The sequence below is a fragment of the Diabrotica virgifera genome, chromosome 8 (assembly GCF_917563875.1).
Source record: "Diabrotica virgifera virgifera chromosome 8, PGI_DIABVI_V3a".
Lineage (NCBI taxonomy): Eukaryota > Metazoa > Arthropoda > Insecta > Coleoptera > Chrysomelidae > Diabrotica > Diabrotica virgifera.
The window spans coordinates 140861430-140885581 of NC_065450.1; the positions used below are offsets into that span (position 1 = coordinate 140861430).

The 24152-nt window shown below is 32.9% G+C and overlaps 1 protein-coding gene across 1 annotated transcript in view; it reads right to left on the bottom strand.

Moving 5' to 3' along the window:
* LOC126889391 (putative serine protease F56F10.1) overlaps positions 1 to 24152 on the bottom strand; it is a 90204-nt gene that overhangs the window by 61574 nt on the left and 4478 nt on the right. Inside the window, exons 2-3 of the mRNA XM_050657651.1 lie at positions 13076 to 13297; positions 351 to 535 (exon numbers count right to left, since the gene is read on the bottom strand). Of these exons, the coding sequence (XP_050513608.1) occupies positions 351 to 535; positions 13076 to 13270 (380 nt within the window). The 5' untranslated portion in view covers positions 13271 to 13297. The remainder of the gene's footprint in view (positions 1 to 350; positions 536 to 13075; positions 13298 to 24152) is intronic.

Here is a 24152-nt window from a genome sequence, read left to right on the forward strand (position 1 = left end):
TCTGTCCGACTAAATACATTGGACGTTTTCCTAGTCTGACGTTTGAAACCTGTAACCTGTTCCACAATTAAAACTTCCCCTGTTCCAGTGTTCCCGTACATCAAAGTTTGTCCAACTAGACACCGTTAAGCTATTAACAAATTTTAAGCTTGCCATTAATAAACTTTTTTTGGTATGCGGGATCCAGGCCTAATACAGTTCGTTACTCGGTGCTTTGGTCGGTATGATGTAGTCGGCTTAATTATGAAGGATTTCATTTCACTGAGTCTACTAAATTATGAGATTTGAAAAGAAAAATAAAAAATCTGTTTAAAAAAGAAAAAAAAACTACACAAAGTTATTCTGCTTACTTGGTCGGATGACTTTTACCATAGTATCTGTGCTCGAGTTGGAACAAAATTGGTTTATATTTGCGAGCGTACGTGATCCATGATCCGTTGGTCATCCACGCAGCTGTTGCTTCTCCCTCTCCACCAATTTGAAGAAAGGCGAGATCGCCTTTGCCACTAGCAAGTTCCTCGTTCACATAGTACCTCTGAAAAAAAGAACAAATATTTTTCCTTCTTTATCCAATTATACAGAGTGTTTAGTTTTAAATTAGATATACACCCTACACATGCCAACAGCGCGTCGGCAAATACGAACGAGACGGTCACCACTTCTCATCTAATGCCTCCTATACACATCGGCAGTCGCGTCCGCGGACGACATTCGCGTATGCATCCGCAGATGTGTAGATGGGGTAATTTGGTCGTCTGTCGGTGGTCTGTTGTTTATGTATCACGTCGGCAGATGCGTCTGCAAGGCATCCGATTGTTGTCGGTTTTTCGAGCACAGATCAAAGGGTTTCAGTGCGAACGTCCGACGCATGTCCACAAATCTGACGACGCATCAGTTTTCGCAGTGAATTCAAAGTTAACGCATGTTTCTTCAGTTTTGTATGTTGGTAATATTTCGCTGAAATGGCTATGAGTTCTGAGAAAACCTTCAAATTCATAGTGTTGTACTATCTGTTTTATGTATAGCCAGCATCCACCACCTTCTCCTTTTCCATTATTTTAATGATTCTACTCCTATGTACAATCAAGTATTACCTAGTTGAACGTACTAAAAAGGTATATAGCTGCGGCAGCTATGGTCATCAACATCTATTTTTTTAATCTCTCCCGAGAATTCACACAAACTGAACGACCTACAGATGTGTATAGATGTGTGATCAGCTTGTGATGATACATCGGCAGACGCGTCTGCAGTCACTTCTAACGTCCTTTGTACATCGGCAGATGCGTCCGCCGATGTGTAGAGTAGCCATAATGCGCCTGATTCGCGCTGATTCTAATGGCGCGTCCACATTGGTAAATTTTTCGTGCGTACTGAACTAATGGTTCGTCGCAAATTTTTACCAGTGAGGACGCGGTGCTCAAATCATTTGATCTTCGCTCGAAAACGATAACCGATGGAGCGTGTGCGTTGTGTGCGTCGAAAATTCGTGCGTGCGATTTATGTGACGAACACATCCACACTAGCACAATTTACTTCGAGCACGCAAATATTTGCGACGAACAGCTGGTACGCACGAAACATTTACCAATGCGGACGCGCCATTACACTCCGTCCTCCGCGTCATTATCATCCTCATCGCCGACGATAGTGGAATAAGAAGTATTGTATCTATGCAATTGGCGGTGTGCAAGTACTTGGAGGGGATATGAGAAAGGATCGTGCGTAAATATCGGAGAAATCTTTAAACTTTCTGAAATAATTCATATTGTCAATTGGAATTGTCAAATTGACGTATATTTCATACCCAATGTCATTGAAGAAGAAAAATTATATGTTGCTCCACAATATTGATATGATAAAATTAAATTTAATTAATTGTATTTAGCTTGCAGTACTGCATTAATAATTAATTTTATTTCCTACATACAATTGTTTACTTTTTAATAACATAACCTCAGTCTTAGTTTTTCTTCTTATAACTTTTTTGGTCTGTGGCCTTGACAATTATCCAGCAACCAGGACTAACGTAAATGGCCAATACAAATAAAAGTGCTAATAAAGTTGCTGAGCGTAGAAACCAGGTGTCCCTTTTCCGAACTTGCACGGTCCCAATAGGGAACTTGCACATTTTTTGTTACATAATAATGTTCAGTTTTGTTTAAAAATACGATTACCAAAATTTCACGCCTCAAAAACTCATAATAACTTAGAAGTACCATTTTAAAATCTTCTGTGTATTTAAACCATTTCAAACGACCTAAAAACCACGCGAACACTTGTGACGTCACATCATTTTATTTTATAATGACATTTATCGTATGTCATTGTAATAATATTCGCAAAATTAAATTCCGACAGAGGGCGCTCAAAATTTAAAAGACGGACGATAACTCGAGGAAAACAAATCATTTTGTGATTTGATCTCACAGTACTAAAACGTTAAATTAAAATCATTTACACGAGTGTTTTGCCAAAGTAACCACTAAGTTTTGCCACTAAGGCATCTTATAGGTTAAATATGACTCAAAATTATGTTTCATCTGTATGCATTCATTAAAATTTGATGCTAACTACTGATTTGTTTTTACCGTTTTTTCCTAAAAAATCTGGCAACGTTTTAAAAATTATTAATCTATCTTAAAATTTCTAATTTTGTTTTTAATTTAGTTAATAGGTACACTACAATTTATTTTACACTAACAGATAACAATTTTTAATGAAGGGGATAGGTACGTATTTTCGGCTGCAATGCTATTCAAATGGGGATTTATTTTTTTCGAATCCTGAGAAAACTAATATGTATTTTTGAAAAATTTAAACGCAGAATGAAATATTACGTTATTAGAGAGGGCTGAAAGTCCCTGAGAACTTCTATAATGTTTATTTTAATAAGCAGGGCCACGCCGTCCACGTGTGCAATGTGTGCGGCGCACACAGGCGTCAGCAATTAAGGGGCGCCACTAGAGTTGTTAAAAAATTTTACGCCGGTAAAAACAACAGTTACCCATTTACCGACCTTGCCACCCTGTATAGCTCAACTTCAAAGGTAAGCAAATTACGTATTGATTTATACAATCTGCATAAACAAAAAAATCCTGTACAGACATGCAGCCACCAAGCCACCATTGTACAAAGATTTGGCAGAAATGTATGATGCTTTATGTGATATAACGCATTCAGATAAATCTGATCTTGATTCAAAATTCAAAATATCAAGCTAGATGTTTAGGAGATAAAATATCCACATTTACATTCATTTGCTCAGTCCACGTATGATATCGTATGAAATTCTGATGATAGTTAACTTCGTTAGCAAAACTTTACAATCAAAAACAATGAATATGCAGCCTGCTTAAATGCTTTACGAGAGTTAAAACAATTCTTGCTCGGGTTTCGGACAGATAGCAGATTTAATTTTAATCTTACCACAATGCAAATGAAACTGCAGAGAAACTGGATGTGGAGCTGAGTTTTCAACCAGCCACAGCTTCGGCGTCGGAATAAAAGCAGACAGTTCGATTACGAACATAAAGACAAACTGCTTTTGGATCCTAAAATGTCATACACAGTTCATTTCTTTTATTGTGTTCTCGACCAAGTATTGATTTCAGTCAATGAAAGATTTTCCATATTGGAAAATCATGTTGATAGTTTCAAATTTTTATATAATTTGAACAACATTACAGAAAACTCACATTTAAAACATTTTTGTTTGTTAAATTTAAAAATTTATATTTTTAAACGAATTTACTGCAGTTTACCCAAATCTAACAATAGCTCTTCACATTGTGCTCACTCTGCCCATATCTAATGCCACTGCTGAACGATATTTTTCTAAATTGAAACTAAATTGAAAAAAATTATGTTTTTATAAAAATTTTTATATTTTTATGTTTATTTAATTTTTATAAAAATGTATAATTTATTAAATGAAAATTGATATTCACCATACTATAAAAAGATTTTCCGAACTGAAGGCACGAAAATTTAATTTTTTATAAAATAACTATAGTAGGAAAAATGAAAGATTACCCATGAACGAACAAATAAAACACATCGTTTCTATGTTCCAGAAAGTAATGAACCAGTACCAGTACTTTAAGAACAGTTTATTATTACATGTACTTGCGCTGGTCAATTTTTTTTGTGACACGGTGACAGGAAAATACAGCGTGTTTTATATGTTCGTTCATGGGTAATCTTTCATTTTTCCTACTGTATTTCATGTTTACCTATATCTTTAGTTTTTATGTGGTTACGCCAAAAATTTATTCTTATTTAATTATTTTAACTTACTTTATTTTCCTGTTGAATGCGTGAGAATTTTTAGTCATTTTTGTTTGGTTACAATCAGTAACGCACCTAGTATTTTCTTCTGGGGGGTCTCGGCACCGAAATTTTTTGTATTGCTTGTGAAAGACAAGTTACATTTTCTTACTATTCTTAATATATTTTTCATATGCTGTGGAGGGGATTTTAAACCTCAAACTCCCCGGGGTGCGCCACTGGTTACAATAAAATTGTTAATTTTGGGCGCCATTAAGTGTTTTGCACACATGTGCTACCACGTGCTAGCGCGGCACTGTTAATAAGTTACAGGGGTGAAAAACTCAGAGAAAATTTAGTGTGATTTTTAATTTCAAATATCTCATTCAAAATAAACGTTTTATTTATTCTAAGAGACTTTCGGCCCTCGGTAATAATTTATTCTTTCATTCTAAGTTTAAATTTTTCAAAAATATTTATTGGTTTTTTCCGGATTCGAAAAAAATGAACACAATGTCCGTGGTAATATTTTCCAAATCTATCTTTGTCTTACAACGCACTCAGTCGAATAGAATATTGTCATCATATCGTCAGTCAGACAGTGACAACCAGTGACAATTTTAAATATTTGACAAGGCATCGGGAATATTTTGAGTTGTTGATTAAATAATGCGTAAGAGTGAAACAGCACTAATCCAAATAAAAAAGATGGTGTCGTCACTTCGCTCTGAATGACACTCTCTCTATGATAATATATAACTCTATGATTGATAAATTTGATAAATAATTTGATAAATTTATTTGATAAATAATGTATTTGGATAATAATAAATTGGTTAATATGTAATAAATTTATTTGATAAATAATTGATTTAAGACGTGAACTTAATAAAAAGTTATTTATTGTGTATTATTTGTGGAGATTCCCATCTCTAGTGTGGGCAGATCAACACGTGAAAAATCAGGCTCTCTAAAAATTCAATTTTTTGGCGAATAAGAAATAGTTTCTAAAGTGATTTTAGTTACAGTGTGTCAAAGACGATTAGTGTTAAGTGAAGTTATAGAAATAAACTTTTGAAACAGACTGTAAGTACAATAATATTAAATACAATACATAAACTTAAAACAACAAATACAATTTAATTCAACATCAAGCCAAAAAAATAGATCATTAGAACGTTGATTACAAGCTCCAGAAACTGGAATTTTGAAAGTTAAAGGTGGGAACTGTTGAATCGAACTGCTCCAAAATAACGTAAAATAATTTAATTTAATTTAATTCAATTTAGGGGTAACACATTCGAAAGAGAAACATATTGCTTGAGAAAATCATCTTCCTCTGGCGCGATAGGTGGGGAGGGTGATTTTATCGCGAGCAATTTCGGTAAGAAAATGAACCCCGACGATTACACATCCGACGATAATCGGAAAAGATATAGAGAAAATGAAGAGCAGTCTTTTTCGAAAAGCAAAAAAGTATCAAGAACCCCAGATAAAAGGAACACAGAGGAAGACAAACTAGACCAAATATTAAATATGATGGCAAACTTAACGAAAGAGACACAAGATCTGAAAATTCACGTAAAAGAAATTAAAGAGGAGCAAAGGCAATACAGAGAAGAAATGAGGGAACTCCGAATTGAATTAGAAGAATTAAGACAAGAGAATGGTGAAGTGCGAAGAGAAAATGAACACATGAAAAAGGAACTGGAAGATGTAAAAGTGCGCCTTGAAAGACTCGATAGAGCAAGAAAAGAAAATAATGTTATAGTACAGGGAATGACAATAGATACGGGAGATAGAAGATTACTAAAAGAAACAATGGAGAACTTTATGAAAAAAGAACTAGATATTAATATAAAGATAGAAGAAGCTGTGAAATTAGGAAACAAAACATGTTTAGTCAGATTGCCAAACAAAGAGGAAAAAATAAAAGTAATGGAAAATAAAAGAAAACTTAAAGAAGTAAAAGAAGAAAGAATATATATAAACAATGATTTAACGAAAGAGGAATTACAAATACAAAAAGAAATAGTCAAAATAGCATATGATGAAATAAAGAAAGGAAAACGCGTCCAAATTAAGCACAACAAATTGATAATAGATGGACGGGAGAGGAAATGGAATAAGAACAAGAATCAGTTGGATGAGGTTTTTCAAAACGTTTCAAAAAACTAGCAACTGATGAGAGAATACAAGACAATACTTATTTGGCGACGGACGAGGCAAATAAAAAGGAAATGAGTGCAGATAAATTGATGTATCACAAAAAAGAAATAAATAAGAGCAGACAAGGAAACAAAAATACAAGACGAAAACAAAAAAATAAAAAACATAAAGAACTGAAAATAAGCACATGGAATATAAGAACGATGTTGGCACCAGGAAAAATGCTAGAAATAAGCAAAGAACTAGCAAAGTATAAAATAGATATTGCAGCACTGCAAGAGATACGGTGGGAGGGACAAGGACAGATTGATAAACAAGACTTTACACTATTATACTCAGGAGGAAAGAAGCAAGGACAAAAGGAGTGGGATTCATGATTCTAGGACAGCTAAGAGAAAAAGTCATAAACTTTAAACCGATATGTGAAAGAATTGCGTATGTAAGAATAAATAATAAACCATTCAATATATCACTATTAAACCTATACGCACCTACAGAAACAAGCAACACAGACGATAAAGACAATTTTTATGATAAGATAGAAGAAGAGATGGAAAAAATACCCAAAGAAGATGTTATAATTATACTAGGAGACCTCAATGCCCAGATTGGAAAAGAAGATTTTTTACAGCAAATTGCAGGAAAACACACCGTACACAAAAACACTAATGATAATGGTCTAAGACTATGTAACCTAGCAACAAGAACAAACATGATAATAAGCTCAACAAAATTTGAACACCCTAAAATGCATAAAGTAACATGGAGGTCACCTGATCAGAAAACGTATAGCCAAATTGATCACATACTAATAAACAAAAGAAAACAATCTTCAATGAAGGACGTGAGAACTTTCAGAGGTGCGTGTGCGGATTCAGACCACTATATGGTCGCAGCCACCATAAGACAAAAAGTTAAAATCCAAACTAAACAGAAAAATCAACAGAAAAAATGGAATGTCAATAAATTGCAGAATGCAGATATTAGAAAAAAATATGAAGAAGAAGTAACAGTGCAAATAAGAGAGAAATATAAAGCAGAGGACATTAAATCAGAATGGGACATGATCAAAAAGTCAATAGAAGAAGCTGCAAAAAAGCAGGTAGGCAAACACCAGAAGAAAACAAAAAACGAATGGTATAACAACGAATGTAAAGAACTAACAGCACAAAAGGTGCAAGCAAGAATTAAATGGCTGAGAACGGATAAAGAGGAAGACAGAGAAAGTTATGAAAAATTAAGAAAGGACGCTAAGAAAATTATAAGACAAAATAAAAGAAGATGGGCAGATGAAAAGATGCAAGAAATAGAACAGGAAAGAACAAATAGAAACACGAAACATTTCTATAAAAATATTAAAGAACAAACCAAAAAATACAAAGGTAAAACAAACGGAATAAAAAATAAAGAGGGAATAGTCATTGTAGAAGACACTGAATATAGGCAGGTATGGGCAGATCACTACAGAGAACTCTTGACGGAGGAATACACTGGAGAAGAAATGCACGAAGAGGAAACGGTGGACGAAGATGCAGACGAAATACACATTGCAGTCTCAAAAGAGCCAACAATAGATGAACTCGAGGAAGTAATACAGAAGAGCAAAAATGGAAAAGCTCCAGGAAAAGACGAAATTAACATGGAACTTATAAAATATGGAGGAAAGGAACTGAAGGAAAAAATACTATCACTATTGAAAAATATATGGAAGGAAGAGAAGATGCCAGAGGACTGGGAGATAGGGCAGGTAATAACAATACATAAAAAGGGAGACCAACAAATTTGTGAAAATTATAGAGGAATAACACTACTAAGCACAACATATAAAATATTGACTTCGATAATAAGAAAAAGATTGTCAAAGATCACGAAGAAGAGAGTGGGACAGTACCAATGTGGATTCACAGAAGGAAGATCAACAATAGATGCTATACACACAATAAAACAAATAATGGAAAAAGCAAATGAATACAAACTGCAATTAGAAATGCTATTCATCGATTTCAAACAGGCATTTGATTCGATTAAGAGAAAACAACTAATGATTGCCCTGGAAAAATTAAAAATCCCACATAAACTCAGAAAATTAATAAATATGACAATGAGAACTACCAAAATTAGCATAAAGACGCAAAGAGGCGAGACAGATGAATTCATTATAAATAAAGGAGTGAAACAAGGGGATGCCTTATCCACGACACTGTTTAATCTAGCTTTAGAATATGTACTACGAAATATAAACAAAGGAAACCTAAGAACAAGAGGTGGACAAATAATCGCATATGCAGACGACATTGTTATTATTGCAAAAAATAGAAACATAATGAAAGAAATGCTAGAAGAAATAAAAGAGAAAGGGGAGACAATGGGACTCACATTAAATGAAGAAAAGACGAAAATATTAAGACTAGGGAAACCAGCAATAAAAGGAAAAACCAAAATAGGAAATTCAGAGTTTGAAGATGTAGAACATTTCAAATACCTAGGAGTGACAATAAGCAAAACGGGTGAAAGAATACCAGAAATAAAAGAAAAAATATTGGCAGCGAATAAAGCTTATTTTGCAAATAAAACACTACTTAAAAGCAAAATACTGTCTATTAAAACCAAGATGAGAATGTATAACACCATAATTAGACCAATATTATTATACGCAGCAGAAACAATGACGATGACTAAAAAAGATGAAGAAAACTTAAGAATAGTGGAGAGAAAGATCATGAGAACCATACTGGGACCAATCAGAACAGAGCAAAATGAATATCGAAGCCGAACAAATGCAGAGATTAAGAAAGTACTAAAAGAAGATATCGTGACCAAAATAAAGCAATGCAGAGTTAGATGGTTAGGTCACATCTGGCGGGCAGGAGATGAAGCAGTGACATATGCTATGATAGAATGGAATTCAGGAGGAAGAAAGAAAAGAGGAAGACCAAGATCAAAGTGGTTGCAAGAAGTTGAAGAAGACTTAAAAAACGCAGGAGTCAGAGAATGGCGGGGAAAAACTAGAGATAGGAAAAAATGGAGAGAAATCGTTAAGAAGATAACATAAGCAAAAGGGACTGATCCTCCTAAGAAATAGGATCTAGAAAGCTTACGCGACTTAGCCCCATATCGGGGTGTACAGTCACTATATATATATATATATATATATATATATATATATATATATATATATATATATATATATATATATATATATATATATATATATATATATATATATTATTTGTGGAAGATCCAAGCAGAGAATACATCAGGATAATATATTCTGTGATCCAAATATTTTGTTGTTAAAGATGTTCAAAATTGTAAGCGTTCCCTAGTAACAATATATTATTAAAAAATCACTTTTCCTCTTTTCTCGATTGAGTATGTATTAGTTTTTGTTGTACATATAAATTATTACAATCACTGAATACATAGTTAGTGAAAAATTATCACATTTATTAACTGAATTAATAATTTGCAATTATACAAATAACAGTTATCCAAGAACATTCAAAAGCCATCTATTTAAGTTAATGATGACATTTTCAAGTAGAATGACATTCTAGTAATGTTACATATCCATACCAGTGTAAATTTTACTACACGTAATTTGCCGTGTAAAGACAGAAAAAGTAGGGATAGCCGCAAAATATTTGTGAATTATGTACCGATGGCCTTAAGGCATGACAGTATGCTGACAATATTCTATTCAACTGAGTGCGTTGTATGACAAAGATAGATTTGCAAATATTACCACGGACATTGTGTTCATTTTTTTCGAATCCTGAAAAAACCAATAAATATTTTTGAAAAATTTAAACGCAGAATGAAAGACTATATTATTACCGAGGGCCGAAAGTCCCTTAGAATAAATAAAAAGTTTATTTTGAATGAGATATTTTAAATTAAATATCACACTAAATTTTCTCTTAGTTTTTCACCCCTTTAACTTATTAAAATAAACATTATAGAAGTTCTCAGGGACTTTCGGCCCTCGCCAATAACGTAATCTTTCATTCTGCGTTTAAATTTTTTAAAAATACTTATTAGTTTTCTCAGGATTCGAAAAAAATGAATCCCCATTTGAATAGCATTGCAGCCGAAAATACGTACCCATCCTCTTAAATAAAAACTGCAAACTAATAAGTAGGTGAATTTATTTTATAAAAATTGTGTTTTGGAAATTATGAGGCCTTAAGGCCATCGGTACATAATTCGCAAATATTTTACGGGTATCCCTACTTTTTCTGTCTTTACACGGCAAATTACGTGTAGTAAAATTCACACTGGTATGGATATGTAAACATTACTAGAATGTCATTCTACTTGAAAATGTCATCATTAATTTAAAGAGATGGCTTTTGAATGTTCTTGGATAACTGTTATTTTTATAATTGCAAATTATTAATTCAGTTAATAAATGTGATAATTTTTTCACTAACTATGTATTCAGTGATTGTAATAATTTATATGTACAACAAAAACTAATACTCAATCAAGAAAAGAGGAATAAAAGTGTTAAAGTAATTTTTTAATAATATATTGTCACTATGGAACGCTTACAATTTTGAACATCTTTAACAACAAAATACTTGGATCACAGAATATATTATCCTGATGTATTCTCTGCTTGGATCTTCCACAAATAATACACAATAAATAACTTTTTATTAAGTTCACGTCTTAAATCAATTATTTATCAAATACACTATACATCAATATTATTTAATCAACAACTCAAAATATTCCCGATGCCATGTCAAATATTTAAAATTGTCACTGATTGTCACTGTCTGACTGACAGTATGCTGACAATATTCTATTCGACTGAGTGCGTTGTATGACAAAGATAGATTTGCAAATATTACCACGGACATTGTGTTCATTTTTTTCGAATCCTGAAAAAACCAATAAATATTTTTGAAAAATTTAAACGCAGAATGAAAGACTATATTATTACCGAGGGCCGAAAGTCCCTTAGAATAAATAAAAAGTTTATTTTGAATGAGATATTTTAAATTAAATATCACACTAAATTTTCTTTTAGTTTTTCACCCCTGTAACTTATTCAAATAAACATTATAGAAGTTCTCAGGGACTTTCGGCCCTCGCCAATAACGTAATCTTTCATTCTGCGTTTAAATTTTTTAAAAATACTTATTAGTTTTCTCAGGATTCGACAAAAATGAATCCCCATTTGAATAGCATTGCAGCCGAAAATACGTACCCATCCTCTTAAATAAAAACTGCAAACTAAGTAGGTAAATTTATTTTATAAATATTGTGTTTTGGAAATTATGAGGTGGTCGGAATATTTTGTAAAACAATGTACATTCTATGTACAGAATATATACTGCATTTTATTTATTTATTTAATTTTGCAGTCGCTTAGACATTCAAAAATACAACGTTTAATACAAACGTTAAATTAACAAAATGTGTGATTTGGAATTAGTTACTTTACGTCACTACGTAGAGTATAATAGGAATGAATACTGAGGAGCACTGCAATAGTTTTTATCTACTCTGTGTCATATTATGTATAAGTTTTTAGTTTGTGAAAACTGTCATTATAGATAGCAGTGCGTGAAGGGTTTAAAGTGTGCGTGAAGTAACAATGTATTTTAAATGGGATTTACTTTTTCGCACTGTTTTTGGCACACTTTCATACATATAATCAAATATCCTTAACTTTCGCGTTGTCATGGTGATGACATAATGAGCAATAAATTACAACAAAAATTTTGACAGTTTTGTGGTTTGAAAGAAATTAGAATTTTTAAATGTCAAAGTTCTAAAAATTGTAGAATAGAAATGAATTCCAGTGACGAAGAGTTACAGTTTTTTTATTTGTTTATCGTAGATAAAATATTGTATGAAACTGTGCGTGAAGTACTTTTTGCGAACTTACGCGAAGTATAGCACTCGCTCCGTTGTCGCTCGTGCTCTAAACATCGCGTGCGTTCGCAAAAAGCATACTTCACGAACTGTTTCATAAATAACGATTTTAAGTCGAATTCATTGTTAATTACAACATAAACTGACCGCAAATATGTACACAAATTAATGACAAAGTCAATGTTTTCCTCGAGTTGATGCTTTTCAAATTTGCCACCAGGCGTCGCCCACTTTGCGGTTCCTCGCCAATATACCAGTTTGTTGAGATTGGAGATTGATACAGTTTTTGAAGGAAAGGAAAGAACTATCAAAATATTTATAAAAACTGAGTGTCAGAACGAATGCCAAACCTAATGAATTAATGGCGAGGGCTTCAAATAGTATAATGATACGACGTCACGACCAATAAGGGCGCATTTTGGGCTGCCTGCTATAATTTGAATGTTCACTCGATTTTAATCGTCTTTAGGGGCCAAACGAAAGACAAAAACAACTTTTTTTCTTTGATACCTATATGTTTTAGATTATGTTCTGTTGCGATTTATAGCATTTTTTCCGGATTTAAAATTTTATGCAAGTTCCCTATTAAACTAATACTAAACATAATCGGTTTTGTTTTGGATTTTGTATACTCCACCGCTATTGTTTAAAAATTTAGCATTTTTAGTCAATAAGCTGAAAGTATGTAAGTTGTAAAGTATTCAGTAACCATGTAAATTTAATCATATAATCTTATATAGAATTTTACCTGTTGCCAGGTCCGCTCATCGTTAGGGTTAAAATGGTCCAGATTTTGAGTAAACCATCTTTCATACTTGCTAGGTTCTGGATCTTTTTCTGGATGAAGTATTCTTCCCCTTCGAAAGAAAGTAGCCCCAGCAGCAAACGAACCGAAAATAGATAGTAAAAGCACTATCGTTGTAAATGAAAGTAATCTAGCCATCGCTTAAGGTTTTTGGTAACACTCCATCTAAAATAAAACTATTGATTATTTTATACCTAAAGATAAGAAAGATAAGTATTAATATTAATAACGAAAAATACTTCAGTTTTGTTTATTATATGACATGAACTAAAGAGGCAAAAAAATAATAAATGCAAGATAAAAAATATGGGGTTAATCACTCAAAATAGTCCACCATGATATTTGGCAGTTACCCCACGAAACGAAGCCGAAAAAGCACTTAGAAATCGAAAACAATTCTGGTCGCTATTTTTTAACTGGAGAGACTTAGTAGAAATCTCTGTACCGAAATTTTTACTGCGTACCGTCTAAACAACATCAGATACGTAGATGACACCATAGTATGGCACCAAAGAAGACAAAGCATATGATCATTAGCAAGAAAAAGATAACCGAAGATCAATTATATGTCAACCTAATCCCTGTAGAAAGAGTGACTATAACTACTTCGACATCATATAATAATTAAAGAATGGACCACAACCAAGAGATAAGAGGACGCATCAGAAAAGCTAGATCCCCTTTAACCAGATTTGGTCCTTCTTCATGGGTCCAAAATGTGGGCTAGTTTTAACTGAAAATAGCATGATTCACTGATAATGGTCTGACTGGACTGAAAACCTTCTGAAGAATTGTAATCCATCATACATTCGAAGCTTATTACTTCTTTTTCAGTTATTTTTCCTATCTTGCTCTAGTCCAGTTGTTACAGGTAAAATATTGATAGAAAAATTTAATGTATACTAACTGAAATATTTTTTTCGCTCTGCTGTAAAATTTTAACATTTTGAGTTGTTATGTTTAAAACGGGGAGTAATATATTTAGTGTATTCTGGAATCAGCGATTGCCCCCCTCCCCTCCTTAACAAAATTATCACCAGCCATCACTGTCAACAAATGTAAGAAAAGAAAAGAAAAGAAACCATATAGTAAGAAGTGTAATGCTGTATAATTTTCAATGCATATATCGGTCAATAATATTGTGTACTGAAAAACAAAAAGGACTGAAGTCAAAAATATCGATTATGGCAAGTTCTTTAGTACTCTAAAAAATGGATAAAAAGTGATGAAAAGCGATTTAATTTCAACGCTTAGTTGAACTTAATACTAGATGAAAATCAGTCTATTTCTATTACATTTTATCGATTTTTTAACGTACTAAAAAACTCAAAATTGATATTTTTTACTCAAGACCTTTTTACTTATCAGTACAGAATTTTTTCTGGACAAAATACACTTACATACTTTCCTGTAGAAAATTGGCAAAAATATGACAACTTAAAAACGAGAAAAATACCTAGCACCGATCAAAATATATGTATAACCATTAACTGTCTCGGAAAATCATAAACTATCAGAAAGAGCCACGATTTGTTGATAGTCTCGTAATAAAAGATTTTTATGTTCCTTTCGACATAAGTTTTTTTTTAATATTCATCACGCAATGAGCGTAAACTTTACGCTCTTCATAACTTTATAAACCACAATACATAAATTTAAGTGAATCGTTAAAAATATATAATCTTATCTGCCTACATTATTTTAAAAGTTTTGTTTCTACTTATAAACATTAAGATTAAAATGAAATGTAGTCTTCTTCTTACAAGTTAGACAATACCACTTATCTTTGAGACATGTGAGAACTTTGTACCGAATTTAGAACATATTCTGTGGCTCCAAATCCTGTCTTTTAATTAAAGTCCAAGAGGAAGACTTCTGGTCTTTTTATGGATCTTGAGGGTTATTTAACTGCTTTTCTCTGATGCAAGGTCACTTAGTCTTACCACCCCTAGGATAAGTGGGTTTTCAATTATCTTTTGGATTGGCCTAAATTTTTTTTTGTTTGACGGCTCCCGGTTTTTCTTTTTTTAGGATTATTGAATTGATATTTATTTTCGCCTTGGGGAGGTCATGACCCTCGTGACACCCCCTTTGAATCCGCCACTGCATGTAACTAAGTATTTCACAAAAGACATGGATGGCGGTTTTCCTTCCATTTTTCATTTTCTGCACCATTGTTCACTCACCTTCCATCTACCTATCTATTAGCCTTTAGGCATCTACCATTGTCCTTCTCCACCTTCCTCTGTCTCGAGTCAGCGTGGTGGTTCAGGTTATCTACCCAAGTCATCTATGGTCTCCCCCATTTTCGTTTATATGTCCATATGTTTATATGTATTGTTTATATGGAGAAAAATGGCCAGTAGTATTAGAGAGACTGCTATTGAAATACTGGGGAAAACGTCAGGAAAAAAGTTTGAGGATAAAGAGACTTGGTGGTGGTCAAACGAAGTTCAAGGAAAAATAAAAGAGACGGGAAAATTATATAAAAAGTGGCAAGAAACCAGATCCAACACAGATCTTCAAAACTATATGGTCGCGAAAAAGGAAGCGAAAGTAGCAGTAGCAAAAGCTAAAGCAGAAGCGTATTCAAACCTATACGATCAACTTGATACCAGGGAAGGAGAAACGAAGATATATAAAATAGCCAAACAGAGAGCAAAGAAAGCAAAAGATTTTAATCAGATTGGATGTATCCGAGATGAAAATAATAAAATACTAGTTCACGAAAAGGATGTCAAAAAGAGATGGAGAAAGTACTTTGACAGCTTATTAAATAAAGGATTTGACAGACAGCCTGTGGAGTCAACGGAAACAGTAGCAGCAATGGTCACCAAAATAACAAACGAGGAAGTGGCTCAAGTGCTTCAAAAATAAAGAAAGGAAAAGCGGTAGGACCAGATGATATTCCTGGGGAAGTATGGAAAGCATTGGGAGAGACAGGAACGAGGTGGCTAGCAGGTTTATTTAATAGAATTATGGAAGTTGGACAAATGCCAGACGAATGGAGAAGCAGTATACTAGTACCTGTCTACAAAAACAAGGGAGATGTACAGCAGTGTACAAACTACAGGGCTATAAAACTGCTTAGCCACACCATGAAAATATGGGAGAGAATAATTGATAGACGGATACGTGAAGAGACCGACATATCCGAGAATCAATTTGGCTTTATGCAGGGCAGATCAACAACAGACGCAATTCTCGTTATAAGGCAGTTGATGGAAAAATTCAGGAGTAAAATAAACGCTCATATGGTATTCATTGATCTTGAGAAAGCATATGATAGAGTTCCTCGAGAGATTCTGTGGTGGCCACTCAATAAAAAAGGAGTCCCTGGTGCATATGTAAAGATTGTGAGGGATATGTATGAGGGAGTAACGACTAATGTTAGGACAGGTGTGGGAGACACTGATAAATTTGATGTCAAAGTAGGATTGCACCAAGGCTCAGTGCTTAGTACGTATTTATTCTCATTAGTTTTGGACCAGATAACAGAGAAACTACAGGGTAACATTCCATGGTGCTTAATGTATGCTGATGATGCCGTGTTAGTAGGAAATAGTGAAAGTGACTTAGAACAAAAACTAGAACAGTGGACACGAGCTCTGGAGGAAAAAGGTTTAAAACTTAGTAGGACAAAGACAGAGTATTTGGAATGTTCATTTAAAGATGGAGTTACTACAAATAAAATGGTATCTTTGGATGGTGAACTGATTGTAAAAAGCAATAGTTTTAAGTACCTGGGATCGGTATTACAGAGTAATGGAGAAATAGATGGAGATGCATGCAGTAGAATTAGGGCTGGATGGATGAAGTGGAAGGAAGCGAGTGGTGTGTTGTGTGACAGAAAAGTTCCAATGAAGCTGAAAGGAAAATTCTATAAAACAGCCATAAGAACGGCTATGATGTACGGAACTGAATGCTGGGCAGTGAAAAAGAAAGAGGAACAACGAATACATGTAGCGAAGATGAGAATGCTTAGATGGATGAGTGGAGTGACAAGAAAGGATAAAATTAAAAATGAGTATATTAGGGGAAGTCTAGGTGTGGCACCAATTGATGCCAAAATGAGAGAGCATAGGTTGAGATGGTTTGGTCATGTTCAACGTCGAGACGTTAATCATCCAATACGAAGAGTAGCTGAAGTGCAGATTCCTGGAAGGAGTAGGAGAGGAAGACCAAAGAAGACGTGGGGGGAGACGATTAGGCAGGACATGTTGGTAAAGCGGATTAATATTGATATGACCCAGGATAGAATTGTGTGGAGAAATGCAATTAGGGAAGCCGACCCCGCATAGGGATAAGGCAAAAAGGATGATGATGATGTCCAGGGTCTCCAATATGTAATATTCTTAGACCATCTTTCATCTTTTTGTGTAATACTATGACCAGCAAAATTTCACTTTAATTTAGCTATTTGGCTGGTAGTAGTGTTGGAAAATTCTTGAGAACGAAAAATCAGAGAATATTCTCGATATGGAGATTTTTCTGAGAATGAACCATATGACGCATTTAGTGATATTGTTGAAGATGAAATAGGGTATTAAAAATCATGAAATTATGTACAAAATTATGAGACTAAACAACAGTGTTCTATATATATAAACAAAATACAAAAACAACAGATAGTCCTCGACACCGTAAGGTACAAGAGGACGGCTTAAGTAAAGTACAAAAACAATAGAGAACACAAAATTTATTTGATAAAAAAATGAAAGTTTCTTCTTAACAACAAATAATGCAAGTAATGGATGTGGTGATTTAATCAGAAAAACATGAGGCCTCAGGTTCAAAATCTATTTCTATCATTAGCTCATCCTGGTCATCTACATTCTGCATTTCAATGTACTGATGAGAAGTTGTGGGATTTTATTGTTCACGAGTCATCAGCTCAGTCATGGATTGGTCTACGTCTAAAGGCGCATTTAGACGGGATAGTTTTTGAAGCAATATGTTGCTGAAAATATAATATTTGGTATGTTTCTGGCAACATTACAGCCATCTAATTAGTGCAGTCACTAAAGATGGATATGAGCTATTACCTCCGATTTCGTTGAACCTCCATCGATTTACATGAAAATTGGTGAGTGGTTAGAGGATATCTCCAGGAACAAAGGTGACATGGTACCAACTTGCGCTTTTACCCTGGGGGTGGATGTCACCCCTTCTCGAGGGTGAAAATGATTTTATTAAAAATGACCCCACAATTCCACAGAGGGACAAATTCTAAGCAAAATTTGTTATATAAAGTTATTAAAATAAATCAAAACTTTTTGAGTTATTAAAGATCAAATATTTTAATTTTTCGTGAGAAAAATGCATGTTTTTAGCCGATTTTTTATAAATAACTCAAAAACTATATATTTTTGCAAAAAAGTTATTATTGCCAAAATTGAAGCTAATAAAAAGTGAAATAAACTACTTACTGGAAAAACCTTTTAATTTTAACTAAAAGTGAGTTATAGGTAATTGAATGTATATTTTTTTTCGGCGTGTGCTCAAATCTAAGTATTCAAGCTTTAAATAACGGGAAAATGATGCATTTTATAACATAAACTTATTAAATATTTGTCAAAGTACTTAGAAATATCTATCAAATGACTAAATGAGCCCCCGAACAAGATGATAGCATTAAAATTTGTGCTACAAATTTTTTTTCAAAATTTATCTTTTAAAATTTTTTCCAAGAAATGTTTTGTTTTCTTTAATACCTCCGTTAATTTTTAAGATATCAGATTCACCTAAAAACGATTTGAAAGCTAATTCTAAGGGCTATTAAACCACGTTGAACTTAATCTTTTAACTCCTTACTTTCTTAAAAATAAAAGGTTAAATGGCCCTGATTACATGGTTCTCGCAGCAAGATTTAAGCTTTAAACGTTTCTATCTCGGGTTATTTTTTACCCTACAGAAATAATAAAACAGGTGAAATATTTGATATACAAAAAACTAAAATTTTATTATATATCATTTTTTACGTAATTATATTAAGTATTTTTGGAGTTATTATCAAAAGAAAATGAAAATTACTATAATTTTAAAAATTCTGATTTTTTAAATTATATCTTTTTTTCAAAAATATGCCTCCTAAACCGGTCAAAATTAATGAAATGATTACTTATGCTAATACATATAAAGAAATTCTTGTAAGGATTACTATAAATTTTAATTTTTATGGAAATGGCGTATGTTTTATTTTTCACTTTTTCCTAAAGAATCTGAAAGGGTCCTCTTATTTTCATCATAACTTAACCTTAATTTTGATGCTATTAGCTTTTTCTGGAGCTCATTTGATAGGTATTCCGAAATACTTGGACACGTGTTTAAAAGATATTTTTTATAAAATGCATCGTTTTCCCGTTATTTAAACTTAAATACTTAGATTTGAGTACTCGTCGAAAAAAATATACATTAATATTACCCATAACTCACTTTGAATTAACATTAGTTTAGGTCTTTAAGTAAGGAGTGTATTTAATTTTTTAACATCTTCAATTTTGATAATACATAATACCTTTTTTGTAAAAGCTTATAGTTTTTGAGTTATACGTGAAAAACAGCTTTAAAACATGCATTTTTTTAAGAAGAAACAAAATCTTTGATCTTTAATAACTCAAAAAGTATTGATTTAAATTAATAACTTTATATAACAAATTTTGCTTAGAATTTGTCCCTCTATCGATTTATGGTATTATTTTTAATAAAATAATTTTCTCCCCCGAGAAGGGGTGGCATCCACCCCCAGGGTAAAAGCGCAAGTTGACATCATGTCACCTTTGTTCCTTGAAGTATCCTCTAAGTACTCACCAATTTTCATGAAAATCGAAGGAGGTTGAACGAAATCGGAGTGACTGCACTAAATGAAAATATCGCCGTTTGGCTGAGCCATGTGGCCGAAATCTTACTGTTACTGGTATTTGAACACTATTGCAGTGTCTGATGCGTTGCCGATAAGGTCGAACTGCTGTGGAAAATTTTGTATGTTGTTCTGTATTTCCTCTTTATTTCCTGTACTCTGTTGAAATTTAATTTGGTTTTGACAAAACATACAAAGAAAAGATGAATACGTGGTCAAATGAAATCACAATAAGGTTTATTAATGCAGTACTTGGCATACTTCTGGAACTATGAGAAAAATGGAAAAGTAGTGCACCCTGAATAAATACATTAAACTAAAACTTTTAGTATATACATATAAATAACAATTACTAATCTTGTTGAGATTGGTATTGCTTTTCTCATGTTTGATCTTTCTTCTCTATTCTTGGACCTATCGTATTTATTAATAGTTCGAAATCACTTTTTGACATTCTTGTAAAATTCTTAAACAAATAATTGTCTAGCATTATTTCCATAGTTAAATTACTCATTGTTTCGCGTTTACTTAGAAAAGCCGTATCCGCATTTTCCGTTTTTCATTTTTCTTTTTTATGTATCGTCTTGGCACGATTAAGGACGCAGCAACTCTCAAGAGAATATTCTCGAGAACGAGAATATTCTGGCCGAGAATATTCTGGAGAATATTCTCGTTCTCGAGAATATTCTCTTGAGAATATTCTCTTCTTACATCACTAGCTGGTAGTATCTTTAACTTTTGAGTCATACCTATGTTAATTATTTGCATTTCCATTGCTCTTTGTGTCGCCGATATTCTGTCCATGTTACCTAACTCTTGTGAATGTCCAAGTTTGACATCCATTAAGGACGGAAAGAATGTACTGGTTGAACAGTTTCTTTTTTGGATATTGAAGATACTTTTTATTTTTTAATATGTAGCTAAGATTATCAAACCAAGCCCATGTCAATCTCGTTCCCCTCTTTTATCATTTGGTTATCTTTATTTTATTTTATTCATCACCATCATCTTTAGCTCGACAATTCTTTATGGATCCTAGCCTGCTCCAAGATTCGTCATAATTCTATTTAATTTCTGGCGACCTGTCCCATCTTATAATTTTTAATACCCCTAGATGGTCTCAACACCATCCAGTCATCTAATATGCGGTCGACTTTTTGCTTCTTCTTCCTACAGGTGCTACTTCATCTTCTTTAAGTTCTACCTTCTATCGAAGGTTGGAAATGTGGACCCTGCGACTGCCACTCTAAATAGTTCTGCACTTCTTGTTCTTCTTTTGTCTGGCTATGTCCTTTCATTCAGATCTCTCATGTGCCCTTCTCCTTCATTGTCATATATTCATGGTTTTCAGCAGTGACGGCTCGTGATTTTTTCAATAGGGGAGGCTATATTGTCCTTTTCATGATCATTTTTCAGTGCGTAACAAATGATAGGAAAAAGGCTAAGTCCGTGATAATACACATTAATGACATTTATTCTAACATGACATTTTAGTTAAATCTGACAGTTGTCACATTTTATTTTTAATTTGGAATAAAAACAAGTCAAATAAAAAATTAATCAAATAAACAAATAGAATTGTATAAAAATGTATATTGAAAAAATTAAAAAAAAAATATGTATACAAAAAAAATTTAAAAAAATATTAAAAAAAAAATTATCTTATTAAAAAAAATATTAAAAAAAAATTATCTAATTAAAAAAAATGTATAATAAATTATAAAATAAAAAAGAGAAAAAAAATTAAAAACACAAAGAGGGCGTAAACCTCCGCGGCGTTGAACCGGGTTGAAGGCTTAGCGCTGTGTAACAAAAAACATATTTATTAGCATTTAGTATTAGTATTTAGTATTAGCATGTAGTTTTTTTTGTCGATTTAATTATTTGTAAATTAATTTAAGTCGGTTAGGGCCATGAATGAGGAGTATACCTACTGGTCAATTAAATGTTTCCACCTCTACATATGTATGTATGTATGTGCGTGCATAAGTATTATATGTGCGCACATGTATCTAATGCATTATGTAATGTAATGTATTATATTTGGAATATTGTAGCAAACAGTAATTTATTATCTACCGTGGCTGAATGGATCAAGTAATCCAAAGCCAATAAAGAAGAAAAAAAAAACAAATCAAATGTGTTTCTTGCATTTATAAAATGGTATTTTCTTTGATTTGTATAGTCTTATAAATTATACAGATTATATTTGTAATATTATTATCTAATTAAAAAAAAATATTTTTTTATTATGGCGCCATCTATCGACAACTAGAATAACTAGAATAAATGTTATAAAAATGTCACCGACGAAATGTAATCACCGACGTGCCTTTTTTTCTGTCACATACAATTTAATGCGTTAGAAAGAAATCGAAAAACTGTGACGCACTGAAAGCTGATCATGAGAAAAAGAATACCTTACTGTAAATTATCTAGACAAATTTGTACCAGCAAAAAAAATCCGCCAAAAAAATCTAATTTAAGGCCCCATTTTTTTGACCATTTCTTATTTACATTTTATAATATCATCATAATTCATAATTATTTCATAATATCATATCATTTTAAAAATAGTTAGTATAATTGTAAAAGTGTATTACCAAAGTCTGTGTCGTTTATTTGTTAACAATTCTATCTCTGTAAGTAGATATGCATATCAAAATAAATACAGATTTGAAGTTTTGCAGTCCACACAGGTTGAAGGTTTACATTGTTTAAGATACTCAACTGAATTTTTTTAATTCTAAAAGCGGCTTACTTTGCGAATGCAAAAACAAGGTAAATTACCGATATTTTGCTTTGCATTACAGATATCGGAAAAAGTTATTTAAACAATCCACAAGGAAGAATTTCCTGTAGCTGGCTGTATACCATTAATTACAAGTAAAATTTAATAAAAAATTTTGGCTTGGTAAAAGGTATATTATTTTAAAAAAGCCCTATAGGTAGGATTACCATAATTTATTAATGCCAAATCCGGACAGGGGTAGTCCAAGGGGTTGTAGAAAATGTAAAATGTGAATTTGACTGTATTACTACCTCTACATTGTACATATATGCGAAATGCTTAGTCTTTACTGGGCCCAGGGATAGGATGATCTTCTTTCGTACTTTTCAGAAGACATAATTTTTCTCAAAAGTGTCTTGTCATTTTTTATTTTGTCATGCAATTCGGAATAATCCTCCTATAATAATCTTCCTCTTTCAGCCGTCCATATAAAATTCATCATCCAAAAGATACGTTCAGTAGGAGCTGAAGTATCAGGCAGACAAAAGATGAATTCTACTATTTTAAAAATATTTGTAAAGGAAACGTTGCTTTTAGAAAATTTAGGTTTCAGCTTTTTTAGAACTTGGAGAAGTGACGAGCGCTCATCAAATAATTCATCAACATTGACAGAATTCGGTACAACGCTGACTACAGTTAAAGCGCTCTCTTCCATCTCTTTCCAGGTAGCCTTGTAGTCTTAACCATTTGATTTAGCGCGGAATGAAATTTCCCACGGTTGGGCTAAGTGTTTTCCATTTTTTTTAGTAAAGAAAAAAATCCGGACATTTCTCATATCCGGACGCCAATCCGGACATGTCTTTCAAATCCGGACTGTCCGGGCGAAATCCGGACGGATGGTAACCCTACCTATAGGGCTACAAACATCGAACAAAACGTTTTCGCTCTAAAAAGAGCATCATCAGTGTTGCAAGAACATGGTGGATCATTTGACCCACTTACCACGTGTGGGAGTCATATGTTATCCTGGGGCCGTATCCTTAGGAATTATATCCATCCTTTGGAATTTGCTATGTTAGCATTTTGATGTGACTTTTAGTCCATTTTTGAAAGGCTTTGGCCTTCGTATTTTTTGGTTGGCTCACCATGTTCTTGCAACACTGATGATGCTCTTTTTAGAGCGAAAACCTTTTGTTCGATATTTGTAGCCCTATAGGGCTTTTTAAAATAATATACCTTTTACCAAGACCAAAATTTTTTATTAAATTTTACTTATTTAAACAAGTTGTTCCAAATATTATTCTAATCCCACATACCAAATTTCATCACAAAATTCGCACTTTTAGTTTTTTCATTATTTGTAGTCAGGATCCTAAAATCCGCAGAGGAGGCTGCTGGCCGAAAAATATCACTTGCCCGATCTCCGGGCA